At 31.6% G+C, this 15234-nt stretch overlaps 1 protein-coding gene across 1 annotated transcript in view; it reads left to right on the top strand.

Annotated features, from left to right (window-relative positions):
- Positions 1 to 15234, top strand: part of LOC127072641 (phosphatase and actin regulator 4-like) — a 113163-nt gene that overhangs the window by 91072 nt on the left and 6857 nt on the right. The window contains exons 5-11 of the mRNA XM_051013195.1: positions 6497 to 6697; positions 8671 to 8901; positions 9198 to 9447; positions 10136 to 10168; positions 13203 to 13348; positions 14312 to 14468; positions 14586 to 14644. Coding sequence (XP_050869152.1) covers positions 6497 to 6697; positions 8671 to 8901; positions 9198 to 9447; positions 10136 to 10168; positions 13203 to 13348; positions 14312 to 14468; positions 14586 to 14644 — 1077 coding nt within the window. The remainder of the gene's footprint in view (positions 1 to 6496; positions 6698 to 8670; positions 8902 to 9197; positions 9448 to 10135; positions 10169 to 13202; positions 13349 to 14311; positions 14469 to 14585; positions 14645 to 15234) is intronic.

Raw genomic sequence — 15234 nt, 5'->3', positions numbered from 1 at the left:
ACAATGTTTCTACCGGATAACGTCGCCCTTTATTACGTGCATTGTTTGCATCTCTTCTATATATTGCAGTAAAACTTTCGGATCTCAGTCATGGTTACCGGCTAATTACTAACTGTCTGTCTTTCTCGACGAATCGTTAACTCTTCTCGAAAATCTGTAAAATGATCGTCTTACAGATTGAAATCGTTAATTTTCCAATGTATATTTTTTTCAAGGAAAGAAGAGAATTTTTTATCATTACGAAACAAGTTTGTGGAAACTTATGGTTGTTGTTAAATATATATTTATATATCAAATAAAGAGATAGTGAATAAATTTATTAATAATATTATTATATAATTATGATCAATATATAAGAATAATGATATTATTCAAATATATAATAAAAATAAATTTAGTTATGGGAAAATTTTTTTTTTTCAAGGAAAATCAATAACAAAACACTAATAGATTTGCCACAATTTTTGTCAAGTTTCTACTTTGATGGATCACTTACGAAATAAATCTAATCTTTCTACATTATACAACACTTTTATTAACACATCACATAATTTATTTCTCCTACTTCCTCTCCTTTTCGTTCCTCCTCCATTCAAAATGAGTTAACCATCAAGTTTTCGATATATTAAAAAGGGATAAAGGGTGGGCGAGATCAGGGACAAAGTAAGGTTATGCGTACTCAAACTTTCTCTTTATCTCTCATTCTTGTTTGTTCGAAATATAAACCACATATGGATATCGTATGGACCACGACACGTGTGGTACAATTAATTTCTTATTTATAGAGTTCCATTAGTCTCGGTCGAATGAAACATCCATTAACATATCCGTACCGATTAACGCGCATATAATAAGTGTATTCTTAATTCCTTCATAAAGTAACATGAGAGTGTCACGGTGAGAATAGAAAAAAAAAAACTGTATAAGTCAAATATGGCAATGAATTTTTCTACATATCCTGTTTAAACAACTTTATTTTACAAGTCGAATGATACAATTAGTACGACAACGTCGTTCGTTTCTTTTTTTACAATATTTTAAAGGGATGGTGTTGTCATCGTCGAAGAGTATGAAGACAGAGAGAGAGAGAGAGAGAGAGAGAGAGAGAGAGAGAGAGAGAGAGAATGAAGAAAAGAGATGAAAGAGGAAAGATCGACAACAGCAACATTGTCTGCTATTTCTATATTGTTCTCGGACTTTCATTCTCGCGAGAATGTAACGTCATCGCGTGTAATATCGATCCAAGCGAATGCCTTGTGGCATTTGATGCACATTACCCAGACTTCGGTATTTCTCCATATTTTTTATTTATTTGTTTATTTTTATTATTATTTATTTATTTCTTCAAGCTACGCGTAAAAATATTATGATTAGTAAAAAAATAAAAAATCGAAATACATTTCGTTTAATCAATTTTGGTTTTAGACTTATCAAATTCGTCCACTCGAGTGTTTTTCTCTTTCTTTCTCTTTCTCTTTTATTTTTATTTTTTTTGTTTCAATATGTGATATTGAGCAAAAAATGGCAAATTTTGCAAATGCACTTGACTACAACAACTTTAGTTATCAAACAGAATTGTTCTCTTTTTTTCTTTCCTTATCTCTTTTTATTTTATTTTATAAGTGACATTAAGAAAAGAAATTATGAACTTTACGAGCCCATTTCAGTTAAACAACTTTTATTGCAGACGTTAGTTCATCGAAGCGAATACTTCTCTTTTTCTTTCTTGTTTTTTTAATTGATCTTGACAAAAAAAATGACTAACTTGTCACTCTAACTAAACGAAATTTTGTCAACAATATAACGAGAGCTATGAGTCAGTGCCAAGGGTAACACGCTACGGAAGTAGCCACGCTCTATTCATAGTCGCGTTTGTCATATGGTATACATTCATGTTTGTACACACGAGAGATGTTCGCTCTTTTCTTCTTAATGATATATATATGAAAACGTGCCTTTTCGTTTTCTTATTTTCACGAGGATAAACATTTGGATCGATTGAATACGTGTTATCTATGTTCAAAATTTTAAAAGCATGACATTGTTGATTAGTTTTATGCTTTGTTTCTGTGTAACAGATTCTATAAATTTGCTACATTTCAATGATTAAATTCAGTCACTAATTCGATATCTGAAATAATGTCGATAATTTATATGATAATTGATTTTTCATTATAAACATAATTTTTATTTATATATTAAAATGAACAAAATTACACGTGGATTTAATTTGTGTAATGCAAGTTTTATAAGAGCATATGTGTAATGGATACTCGGCTTTTCTTTGTTATTTAAAGTAAGATATATATAATGGTTCGTTACTTTTTAATTGTTTGAGGTCATTTCAAAAGTAATTCAATATTTGCTTTCTATACTATTAAAATATTAAATAATATTTGATAATAGATCGTGAAAATTTCTTTAGTTCTGACAACTGATACTGCCATTAAATCTTATTTTATTGATATATTTTTTAAGTCGAATAAAATCAATTGTGTTCATTTGTTTTCTTTTTTTTAACTCATCTGTAAAAACGATATTGATGTCTATTATTGATATATTAGAACTTTTGTTGGATATAAAATGTATGTTATTAAAAATTTATGATAAATTTATTTAGTTAGTACTACGTGCATGTATTTAGTGGAAATTTTTCTAGTGGAAAAAAACGTCAGTGAAATCTACATTCGTTTTAGTAGTCTAGCTTGGCAGCAAAGAAGGAATAAAAATAAAGTGATCTTTCCTTTTACGAAATTGTCATTCGCAACTTGCGATCGATATGTTTGAGAAAGACGATCCGTGGCATTCGATTCGATATATTAAGAAATAGACGGATATGAAAAGAAAGAGAAAGAGAAAGAGGAAGAGAGAATGACGGAGAAGGAAAATCGATCATACACGTCGGAAGGTCGACTCATACAATCGCGCAATTCGTTGAAGCAAATTTTCCTGCGGTGATTCTCACATAGCCACATCTATTTTCATCGCACGATAAATTTCTACTTCTTCTTAGCGGCAGTATCGTCTAAGCGTCTCGACAGTTTGCTTCGAACTGTCTCACGACAAAGAACGTTGCTCACGACATTTTCCTCCTTTTCCCTTTTCTTAAGGAGGAAAATGTCGTGAGCAACGTTCTTTTTAAATAAACAGAAAAATTGAAAGCAAATGGGAGCATTTCCCTCGCCTAGTCGAGTTGATTCTCATCGAATAGGTTGTATCGTGTGTTCATTTTGGCGAGGCATGTAAAATATAGATAATTATTTAGCATCGCAATTATCAAATCCATCAAAATTTTTTATTTATTCGTTATTGAAAAATTGAAAATTGTTTTCAAATACTCGTCAAGTTAATGGATAATAAAAAATAGATTGAGAGTTCTAATATTAAATCGTCATTTGCATCAGAAAAATTAAAAAAACAATTTCATATTAGTAAAATTCTTTCATTTTATACAATAAAATAAGTTTTTAGCGAATCGGACATATTTTAGAAACGATGTACATACATACATACATACGTAGTACGTAATTCCAGCACAAAATGTTCACATTTGACAATTTGACCAAACAACAGATTCGTTGTTTTAATTGAACATTTCTTACATCTGAAGCGAGAACTTCTGCTTTCTATTTGCAATCAGTTCCATTTCCTGAGAAAGTGTTAACACAGTTAAAAAAAGAGGAGAAAAAATGAAAGAGATTTTCTTCGATAGCCATTAATTCTCTAACAACTTCGCGTATTCTCGGGCTATTAATATACATGCGTATATACAATAATCGTCGTCTTTTCATCCTCCGATCGTTATTAACTTTTCTCTCCTCCCCTCCCCCCTCTCTCCCTCTCTCTTCTTCTTTTTTATGGCTAATCCAATAAATTGACATCAAGGATATGAAACTAAGCTATACTTAATTGAAATGATAAGACACGACTCTATCATTTCCTCGTTTCTTTTTCATTTTTTCTTTGTTTTATTTCCTTTATTATTGTTAGATATTCTTAGATGTTTTGAAAGATAACAAGATAAATAGATATCATATTAAACGTTATTAACATGATTACAATTAATCGAATACTTAGAAATCGTTTTATAACGATTTTTCGATTAAAAAAATGTCTACTCTTTCATCGAAAAATTATATAATTCAATCGTTTTGAATTCTATCCAATTAGTCGGTTAATTGTAATTTGTGTAGTCGGTTAATTGTAGATTTGATTTATTTTTATATTATTATATAAATATTTGGCATATTGATTATTAAACTAATTGCCAAATAATGATCTATGCGAAGTATTCATTTATATGATATGTCCATTTTTAATACATATTGATATTTTATTTTACTATAATTCTCTCCAAAAATTTTATCTCTATCGATCTCAAATGCATATATTGCACAATTGGAAAAATATCAATAATTCATCTATGGAAAATGTGATAAATCAATGATCATTGTCAACTATGCTTATTTATAAATAACGAAAATTAATGTGACGATTAATATCCATTATGTGTAATTATCAAAAAATAATAAACAATTAATTGAGTAGCTTTTAACACTCGGAGTATTCACACTCTATTATTTACACATGAATATACCAACTGTTAAAATTGCTATTTTTGGCATGCTTTTATAGAAATATTACTTAACGCACAGTGATATTTATAATATACAGAAATATTTTCTCTAACGAGAATGCGTTAAGTTTCGAATTGGGTTGGTTCAATGCATTTATAGGTTCGCTTTATCCTTGGTTCTCATGCCGAAGATGAGAAACGCTAATAAGGCGAAGAGAAAGGAAAAGAAGAAAAAAGAAAAAGAGGTAATAAAACGATGTCACCTTCGATGGTATCAAGCACTAGTTGAAAATTTCATTGGCAACGATCCAAATTGTCGTCTAACATCATCGAACTCGAGAAACTATCCAAACGACTGATTTGTGAAAGAAAAAAAAGAAAGGAAAATTTAATCACAAATAAAATAGGTAAAAATAAGGATAATGATGAAAGAAAGAGAAAGAGGATACCAAGATGAACTTCCAATCTCATTTTCTGTTCGATTAAAATCATTGCTGGTGAGGCCACTGTTTCATTTTCTTTCTCAAACAATCCACTTGAATAACCGATATCAGCCACTATGAGATTCACATCTCTCTAAGCCACAGAAAGAGAAAGAGAGAGAAAGAGAGAAATAGAAAGACAAAGAGAGAGAGGGGGGGAATAGAGAGACAGAGAGAGAGAAAGAGAGAGATAAAGAGAATCCTCTTGAAATCACATCGAAAAGCTTGCCTTTTAATTAAGCTTACTTCCGTTCACTGCGACATACAAGATAAAGGGGGAGAGAGAGAAATAAAGAGAGAGAGGGGGGGGGGGGGAGAAAAGGAGGAAGAATGTAAAGGAAAAATTTATTGCTCCAAATTTTTTCAAACGAACTGTGCTATAACATACCAAAAAAAAATTGGAAGAAGAAACATCCAAGTGAAATGATTTAATTTCAGTTTTTTCATAAAAAGTATTGTTTAAAACAAATAACATTAAAGCAACAATCGTGAAAAAAGAAAGTCAGGAAGCAAAGCAATTAATTGATCTGGTTATCGCAGGTGTATTTTGGAATTTGACGATCGTCCAACTTCTCCACCAATGAATTATGGAAGACTCGAAAATAGAGCAAGAGGGGAAATGAATCGTACTGGTCATCGAACTCGATAGCTTCTACTAAATTCGCTTTTTCCGATTTGGCCAGCAATAAATTCATGTCACACGTTATTCAACGTCGACATTTAGACAGAAAGAGAAAGAGAGACAAACAGACAGATAGACGAGGTATATAAATTTACATGGAAATTAACCGTGGTTTGACCGCCGTCATAAATTTCGAAAATCGATATTTCTTATTATAAAATATTAGCATAAAATTATTATAACAAAACTATAAATATTGTAGCAAAACTAATCGTTTTATTTTATTATTTTTATTATTTTTTATAGTTTCAATAGATCGCATAATTAAGGTTTGGGAATTTGAATGGAAACAGTGTTATTTTATTTTCAATATAGCAATAATGTAGTAGTGTTGTAATAGTGTAATAACAGTAGTAGTAATTTCATCGTGTCAGACAGGACTGCATGAAGTGATCACACCTTAGTGTTAACATTCGGTTTTTGATCACACACTTCTCTCTAAATATACACGTAAACGAGATAGACGAAAAGCAATTAATGAATCAATCAGTCCCATCCTTAAGAGACTTGATCAAACGAATAGATTTATTTTGGAAAAGACAACGAAGTTTAAGAGCAAACTCAACTCTATCAAACTAATTCGAAAGAAAACTTTTCTCTGAGCGCAAAAGATCTACGATCTTTCTGTTTTTTTTTTTTTTTTTTTTTTACAGAAAGAGAAGAAGGAAGGAAATAGATGAAAAAAAGGGAAGAAAGGTGGGAAAAAGAAGTTTCTTGGACAGTCTACGTCGAACTCTTTTTTCTTTTCTGTTGCAGAGCCGAAGAAGGAAAAGACTGAACAAAATGCAAATGGCGCGGTTTCGCCAAGTGGTGAGACTCAGGTCAATCAGAGCACGACTACGAGCGTTACGGTGCCTGTTTCAGGCACGACCTCGAATACAGGAGATCAACAAAAGCCGAATAGGCCAAACACTCTCGATGCCAGGGTTGTAGCTAGAAGACTGATCTTGTTTGACAGTAAGTATACGTACATACGAAAATATCATCGTTACTTCTCTTTCTTTTGGCTCAGAGAAAAGTTTGTCCTTCTTTTAGAAAACGATAACAAAAACTAAATTGCTTTTTTCTATACTTTTCTACGATGGATTCGTTGTGAAGTAACGATAATGTTAAATATAATATACAGCAATATTAGATATGCATTTCATTATTTTTTTGCATTTTAATCTACGATATTCCAAAGGACTTAAGAAGATAATTAAAAAGTTTGTACACCTTATTTTGTAATCTTCGATATATATCACAATGATGACGCAATAATATCGGTAGAGTATGAGATAGAAATAAAAGAATAATAGAAGATAAATAAAATCAAAAGGGAAAGAAAAAGGCGAAAATAAGGCAGTAACCTCAGCAAACATTATTAATGCTTTTTCTATTACATTATCCTGTGAAGAATTACATTATCCAGAATACATTGAATGGACTACAAATTCTTCGCGGGAGAGGAGAAAAACAAGAAGAAGAAGAGAAAGAAAAAGATAGATATAATAAATTATAAAAAAAATTGGTACTTCCTTCAGAAACATTTTAAAAAATAGTTCCGACGTTGTGTTCTTGGATTACGAATGTGATTTGGTCGATTAAGAACTTTTCTCCATGATATTCTCTTTTTTCCATAAAACTGATAAGAAAAAAGAATGAAAAAGTAAGAAAAAAAGGGAGAGGAGGGAATATTAGATCGTTTCTACATGATAGTAAGCTCATGAATAGTTTTCCATAGTTTCTCTTCGATGCGGTCTCACGAAAGAGAAGAATCTTCAAGACTATCTCGCTCGTATTTTAAACGAAGATTCCTAGCGTTGTTGTCCATCCAGCAACTTTTTTTCTCTTCAGTTTCGTTTAAAAATTTTCTATCTCACCATTGATTTCTTATTTTTGTTTTCAGCTCTTAAATAAAATGTGCACGTTTTGTGAAAATACGTATTTTACTGGATAAAATCACTATTATCAACTTACTCGGTTGATCTTCAAATAAAACACAGAGAAAAAGAGACACATCATACATTATTTACACACGTTATATATTTTCTCTAAACATTTGTGCAATGATACATAATTTAAATTGAATTTTTTTTTGTTTTCAATTTCAATGTCAGATAAAAAAAAAAAGACCGAACTGTGCGGTTGCAATAGTACAGTGCTAATTATAAATCATTTAAAGAGTAGATAAAAGAGAGGAAAGAAAAGAAAGAAAATTTCTGACATTTCAAATACGCGTAATCACGTTTAAAACTGATAATGCGATATTAGGGCTGTATTTTAATAGCGTTACCAGATTAAAACAAACAAAAATAAATAAAAATGTCTCGTGAATATCATAGCTTTCACGATAAGAATTTGTAATACCTGACATATTTCTTTAACACATGATCGCCTCCCACAGCAAGATCAGTTTGTCAGAATTTGCCACTTTATCGTGAAATATATAGCTATATGCTCTATCCAAACATGTATCTACTACGTATTTCGACATGTATGTCTCGGAAATAACTTTATTGACTTTATGAATTTTTCGACTATATAATATTCGAGAAAAAATGGCTAACAGATGATATAAAACATTAGATAGATCGTCTTTATAATTTGATAAGACAAAGATCTTTAAATCGTGTGATATTCGGTCTCGATCTTCCTTCCAATATCTAATGAAATTGCATAAAAATGATTCGTCCCGTGAATATTTCGTAAGTTGTCTTGATGACAAGAAGGAAAGAGAGAAAACGATCACCGTTGCCAAAATTTTCTTGGCCTTGCGATATGCCATCAACATGAGTCATGTTCTTTTGATCCCGGATAGAAAACCTTCAAAATAATTTTCACTTATTATTTGTCCCTTTCTATAAATTTTAGCCGTTGTTCATTGATAAATATTAATTATTAAATAATTAATAATAACGGAATTAATCGTATTTTTCATTTGATTTCAGTGGAAAAAGGTGTCCTCGATCAAAGCGTCGAAAATCAACAGCAAGTGATAGAGAGGTGTTATCCTTTACCACCTCAAAACACTCTGATGTTGTCGGAACTTCCGGAACCACCAATTCCATTGAGCGAAATCGGACCGATTCCACCACCGCCTATGTTCAGTTCGCCGAGTCCCACATTGGTAACGAGGCAGCGACAACAACAAATCCCTTTATCGGATTGCGAGGACGAAGGTGAGATTGCTTTTATTTTCTTCTTTATTTTCATTGAATTATGCCCAAACGTTCTATGAATATTGTACGAGCTGCTATTATCTGATTAAAATAAAAATTTTAATCAAAATTAAAATAAAGGATTTAAAAAAAATATAAAACTTCATAAAAATTACATGTTTCTGTGCGTATGTGCATACGTATGAAAGTAGCTCGTTCGAATGACATAGAATGTTCGAAAAAAAAACACAACGAAGGATCATTTTATTACCTATTTTAATGTAAAACTGATATGACAGTGTACGTGTCCTTCGTAGATGACGAAGACATCGACGTGGAGGAAGAAGACGATAATCTTTACGTCTTTAGGGTATCTCAACCAGATCCAGCGATTGATACATCCAGAATCGAAGAAATACCAGCGAAAGAGCCTAAATTCCATGCAATGCCATTGAAAAGTGCACTGAAGAAAAAGGGATCCGGTAGTGGTCCTGGAACACCGCAAAATACACCGACGCAGGAAAACAGGCCATTAACTCTTCGTCAAGAACTTCATGCTTCGTTCAAGTTAGTTAATTTCTATATGAGAGTACGACCCTAATAACGAGCACTTAGAAACGTATTCTTCGAATTTTCCGCGGGTGCACGAGGAGTTCATGAATACAATGTGAACCGACATTTTTACGGTTTCTTTTCATTCCTATTTTCAAAAGTCGAGTCTAGTCGATGAAGGGTCTTTTGCGAAAAAAAGAAAGAAAGAGAGAGAGAGAGAGAGAGAGAGAGAGAGAGAGAGAGAGAGAGAGAATAGAAATGTAATTCCTCGAGAAACCCTACCTTTGAACTCTTCGTTCACGATTCGAAAATTCGTCAAAAGCTACTCGGACGCTACACCCTTCTTTTCCTTGAATTCATTTCTATTTATTAAAAAAAAAAAGGAAGAAAAAAATACACGAAAGAAAAAAGAGATTTTTTGCTATTGATAAAATTTCATTATTTATCTATCTTAGATCGATCGTTCAGAGAATAGAAGGGAGGACTTAATCTGGAATATCGTTCTATCCTTAAAGTTTACTTTTCAAAGTTTGTTCATTAAAATCATTTAGAATTGAATAATGTAAAAAAAATAGAATGATCGAACTATGTTCCAGCGTGAATAATTGGAAAGGTTTACATCGTACGCTGTCCCATTACGCTGAACTCATTACGACATATCAATCACTAGTAAAACTATCGTATTTTTCTTATGCTTAACCAGAAGGCCACCGTTGAGGCCTAGGATGAGAATATGGTAATTGGTCTAATTAAGCATGTGCGAATCGATGGTATATATTATATATGATATATGTATAAATATTGTATCTTGAAAGCCATGTGGTGGTTAATCGCAAAGAACCAAAATGTTCTAGTCTTTTCGTTGACCTTTGTCTGCCTCTGTATCGAACGTCGTAAGCATGGGACGTTCGATCTTAAGCATGAGAAAACCTTAGGGATATCCATGAAAAATACTCTTTCGCCTATTATGCTTTCCACATCAATTTACATACATATATACATTTATTATATAACTATACATACACACGTACGTTCGGTTTTACTATACACACGTAATTATTTCTTATATCATACAACCTTTCGTTTTTTCTCCTTTTAACATAACAGCAATTCGTTTTATATTTTTAAATAGTTTAAGAAATAATTATGAGTATGTATTTAAACCAGACATAGTATATAATATAATATATATACTTTATCTCTCACCACAAAATAACCGAACATCGAACAACGGTCGATGTTTCAATCTCCTATGTTAGATATTCTCTACTCCCTTTTTCTTAAATTCGCACTACCTATTACCAGCATTCGATCGAAAAAAGAACGAGATGACAAAACTCTCTCGTATTTCACCTGCTTATCTTATATCGTTGATTAATGAAAAAAATTACATTCAGTCATGCAGTTGTTTCGAACTCACATGTTTATCATAACGGATAGAATTTTTTGTAATAAAAAATATCCAAAAAAACAAATGATATTGCTTTGGGTTTTACTCTCTGTATAATGTATTACAAAATCTATCGTATTTATGACAATAGATGGATCATTAGGGCTTACACTTAGCATTATCATTTAAAGTTCAATCCTACAATTACATTTTGCCATCTGTATCATTGCCATCTGTATCATTGTATTGTGTAGTTGTCATCTTGTTGTCATCTTCTTGTTGTTGTTGTTGTTGTTGTTGTTGTTGTTGTTGTTGTTGTTGTTGTTGTTGTTGTTGTTGTTGTTGTTGTTGTTGTTGTTGTTGTTGTTGTTGTTGTTGTTGTTGTTGTTGTTGTTGTTGTTGTTGTTGTTGTTGTTGTTGTTGTTGTTGTTGTTGTTGTTGTTGTTGTTGTTGTTGTTGTTGTTGTTGTTGTTGTTGTTGTTGTTGTTGTTGTTGTTGTTGTTGTTGTTGTTGTTGTTGTTGTTGTTGTTGTTGTTGTTGTTGTTGTTGTTGTTGTTGTTGTTGTTGTTGTTGTTGTTGTTGTTGTTGTTGTTGTTGTTGTTGTTGTTGTTGTTGTTGTTGTTGTTGTTGTTGTTGTTGTTGTTGTTGTTGTTGTTGTTGTTGTTGTTGTTGTTGTTGTTGTTGTTGTTGTTGTTGTTGTTGTTGTTGTTGTTGTTGTTGTTGTTGTTGTTGTTGTTGTTGTTGTTGTTGTTGTTGTTGTTGTTGTTGTTGTTGTTGTTGTTGTTGTTGTTGTTGTTGTTGTTGTTGTTGTTGTTGTTGTTGTTGTTGTTGTTGTTGTTGTTGTTGTTGTTGTTGTTGTTGTTGTTGTTGTTGTTGTTGTTGTTGTTGTTGTTGTTGTTGTTGTTGTTGTTGTTGTTGTTGTTGTTGTTGTTGTTGTTGTTGTTGTTGTTGTTGTTGTTGTTGTTGTTGTTGTTGTTGTTGTTGTTGTTGTTGTTGTTGTTGTTGTTGTTGTTGTTGTTGTTGTTGTTGTTGTTGTTGTTGTTGTTGTTGTTGTTGTTGTTGTTGTTGTTGTTGTTGTTGTTGTTGTTGTTGTTGTTGTTGTTGTTGTTGTTGTTGTTGTTGTTGTTGTTGTTGTTGTTGTTGTTGTTGTTGTTGTTGTTGTTGTTGTTGTTGTTGTTGTTGTTGTTGTTGTTGTTGTTGTTGTTGTTGTTGTTGTTGTTGTTGTTGTTGTTGTTGTTGTTGTTGTTGTTGTTGTTGTTGTTGTTGTTGTTGTTGTTGTTGTTGTTGTTGTTGTTGTTGTTGTTGTTGTTGTTGTTGTTGTTGTTGTTGTTGTTGTTGTTGTTGTTGTTGTTGTTGTTGTTGTTGTTGTTGTTGTTGTTGTTGTTGTTGTTGTTGTTGTTGTTGTTGTTGTTGTTGTTGTTGTTGTTGTTGTTGTTGTTGTTGTTGTTGTTGTTGTTGTTGTTGTTGTTGTTGTTGTTGTTGTTGTTGTTGTTGTTGTTGTTGTTGTTGTTGTTGTTGTTGTTGTTGTTGTTGTTGTTGTTGTTGTTGTTGTTGTTGTTGTTGTTGTTGTTGTTGTTGTTGTTGTTGTTGTTGTTGTTGTTGTTGTTGTTGTTGTTGTTGTTGTTGTTGTTGTTGTTGTTGTTGTTGTTGTTGTTGTTGTTGTTGTTGTTGTTGTTGTTGTTGTTGTTGTTGTTGTTGTTGTTGTTGTTGTTGTTGTTGTTGTTGTTGTTGTTGTTGTTGTTGTTGTTGTTGTTGTTGTTGTTGTTGTTGTTGTTGTTGTTGTTGTTGTTGTTGTTGTTGTTGTTGTTGTTGTTGTTGTTGTTGTTGTTGTTGTTGTTGTTGTTGTTGTTGTTGTTGTTGTTGTTGTTGTTGTTGTTGTTGTTGTTGTTGTTGTTGTTGTTGTTGTTGTTGTTGTTGTTGTTGTTGTTGTTGTTGTTGTTGTTGTTGTTGTTGTTGTTGTTGTTGTTGTTGTTGTTGTTGTTGTTGTTGTTGTTGTTGTTGTTGTTGTTGTTGTTGTTGTTGTTGTTGTTGTTGTTGTTGTTGTTGTTGTTGTTGTTGTTGTTGTTGTTGTTGTTGTTGTTGTTGTTGTTGTTGTTGTTGTTGTTGTTGTTGTTGTTGTTGTTGTTGTTGTTGTTGTTGTTGTTGTTGTTGTTGTTGTTGTTGTTGTTGTTGTTGTTGTTGTTGTTGTTGTTTTCGTACTTGTAGTTGTAGTTGTTGTTACTATTATCATCATCATCATCATCATCTCCCTACCATATACGCATCTAAATTTTGAATATTATGTAATAGATAGAACATTGGTTCACGTAGCATCAACCTGTATAATTTTGATGAAAACAATGAATTAATGACGAATTTTCTCTATCGTACGTTCTTTCAGCAGTCGACCAGTCAGATTCGGACTTGCTCTGCCATGTACATTGGAAAATAAGGAGAATGCAAGGCCTTATGTTATTCGAGAGGACGTTGATGGTGATGGTAACGATGGACAGGTTCTTTACAGGGATGAGTACGATGATGAGAAAAGTAAGGATCAATTGATCAACTAGATCGTATAACGTAAATATTATTTGTGGAAAGATTTTTTTACATAAGAATTTTATTCGTATAAATATTTCATAAATGATAATATATATGTGTAATTTTTTGTAATAATAAATAAACAGTTCTTTAAATTAAATATATATATTTATTCGAATAAAATTCTTATATAAAAATTTCTTATAAGAATTTGTAAACATCTAGAGGAATTAAAACAGTCATGGTAAGGCATCTGTAAATTTATAGTCAAATGCGAGGTCATTTCGAACATCACATGCAAATGAACAGATAAAGTTTGTTGAAAATTAAATCCGCTATAACTCTACAAAAAATCATGTAGGATATAATATGTTTAATGAATTTTTTTATTGTTTAAATGTGCTGATGTTATCCCTAAAATATTTTACTTATCCTGTAACACCCTGTATATAATAAACCTGCAAGACAAGCAGGACAAATTCCGCACAATTTCAAATCAGTCTTCCTCGACGAAACTAATTGTATTTTCGCGCGAGCGTAAGCAAACGTGTTACGCCGTCACTACGAAAAGTTATATAAACCTTGAAGATAGCTGGTAAAATGTTTAGTATATTCTCGACGTTTATATCATTGTTGTCTTTGATTTGTTAGATACCTGTCTCTGTATATCTTTTTTTTTAACACTCTTCTATTTCCTCTTTCTTTTTCTTTTGTTATTTCGTATCACGTTGTTTGAAACGATGAAAAAATGTTGTCGACTTGGACAGTCTCGACTTTATCACTTGCGTGTGCTTCGATCGAACCGATCAATAACAAAACTTCCATCCTTCAACGGTCTTTTAATTGCTCTCCAGTGAGCCAAGGTGAAGTAACAAAATAGGGAAGGAAGTCTGAGTTGGAAACGTATAAAAAGGAAAAGAGAAGAGATTAAAACGTTCGAAAATAATAGAAAATTGTTTCTTCTTGCAGCTCGACTGGCAGCTAAAATCGCACGCAAAGAATCACTTTCATTGAAGCTAGCCCTCAGGCCTGATAGGCAAGAACTCATCAATAGAAATATACTTCAGTTACAAACGGACAATGAGAGACAAGAAACGAAGGAAGCTATTGGCGCTCGACTTATCAGGTAAGATGACTTTTTCCTTCCTTTTGTCTTTTCTTCTCTTTAGTCATCTATAACTTATACGTTGATAGTTAAAAAATTGTAGTTAATAACAGTGACATAAAATCAATTGTATTTCAGGCGACTAAGTATGCGTCCTACTCAAGAAGAATTGGAAGAACGAAACATTTTGATTCATAATTATATTTTGATAGCTTAGGTACTGATTTAATTTGCAGAAATCTTCCACATAAATTCAAAATATACCGAAATATGACTGCTTACTACAGCAATGGCAAATCTTTTCCTGCCATGGATCAAAATCAAATAAAAAATTGTATATTTATCAGTCACCGATCAAACATTTGAGCTGATAATAAGTAATTTAAAAAATAAAAATAAATTCTCTATTTAACTCTAATCAATTTATAGTGCCATAAAAAAACAAAATCAGAATTAAAAAGAGTAATTGTATAATAATATAAAGCTAATAAAAACTTTGCTGGTGCTTTTAAGATGATAATTTATCTATATCAAGTGGGTTTAAATAATGTTATTATATAAGTAGATAATTAAATTTCTGACATATCTTGAGATGTCATTGGAAATGAAATATAGATAAATAACAATATTCTATTAGTCTAATTTCAAATTTTAAAGATTTTTTCTTATTTCGCAAAAATTTGAAATCTTTTTTTTTTTTTTTTAACAACACAAAACTTCACGGAAATTTTTCTCACGAACATAGAGACCGGCTCGTCATCGCTGGTTTACTGATAATAATTTCATT

Source organism: Vespula vulgaris, chromosome 2 (assembly GCF_905475345.1).
Source record: "Vespula vulgaris chromosome 2, iyVesVulg1.1, whole genome shotgun sequence".
Lineage (NCBI taxonomy): Eukaryota > Metazoa > Arthropoda > Insecta > Hymenoptera > Vespidae > Vespula > Vespula vulgaris.
This window is presented reverse-complemented; position numbering and strand designations above follow the sequence as displayed.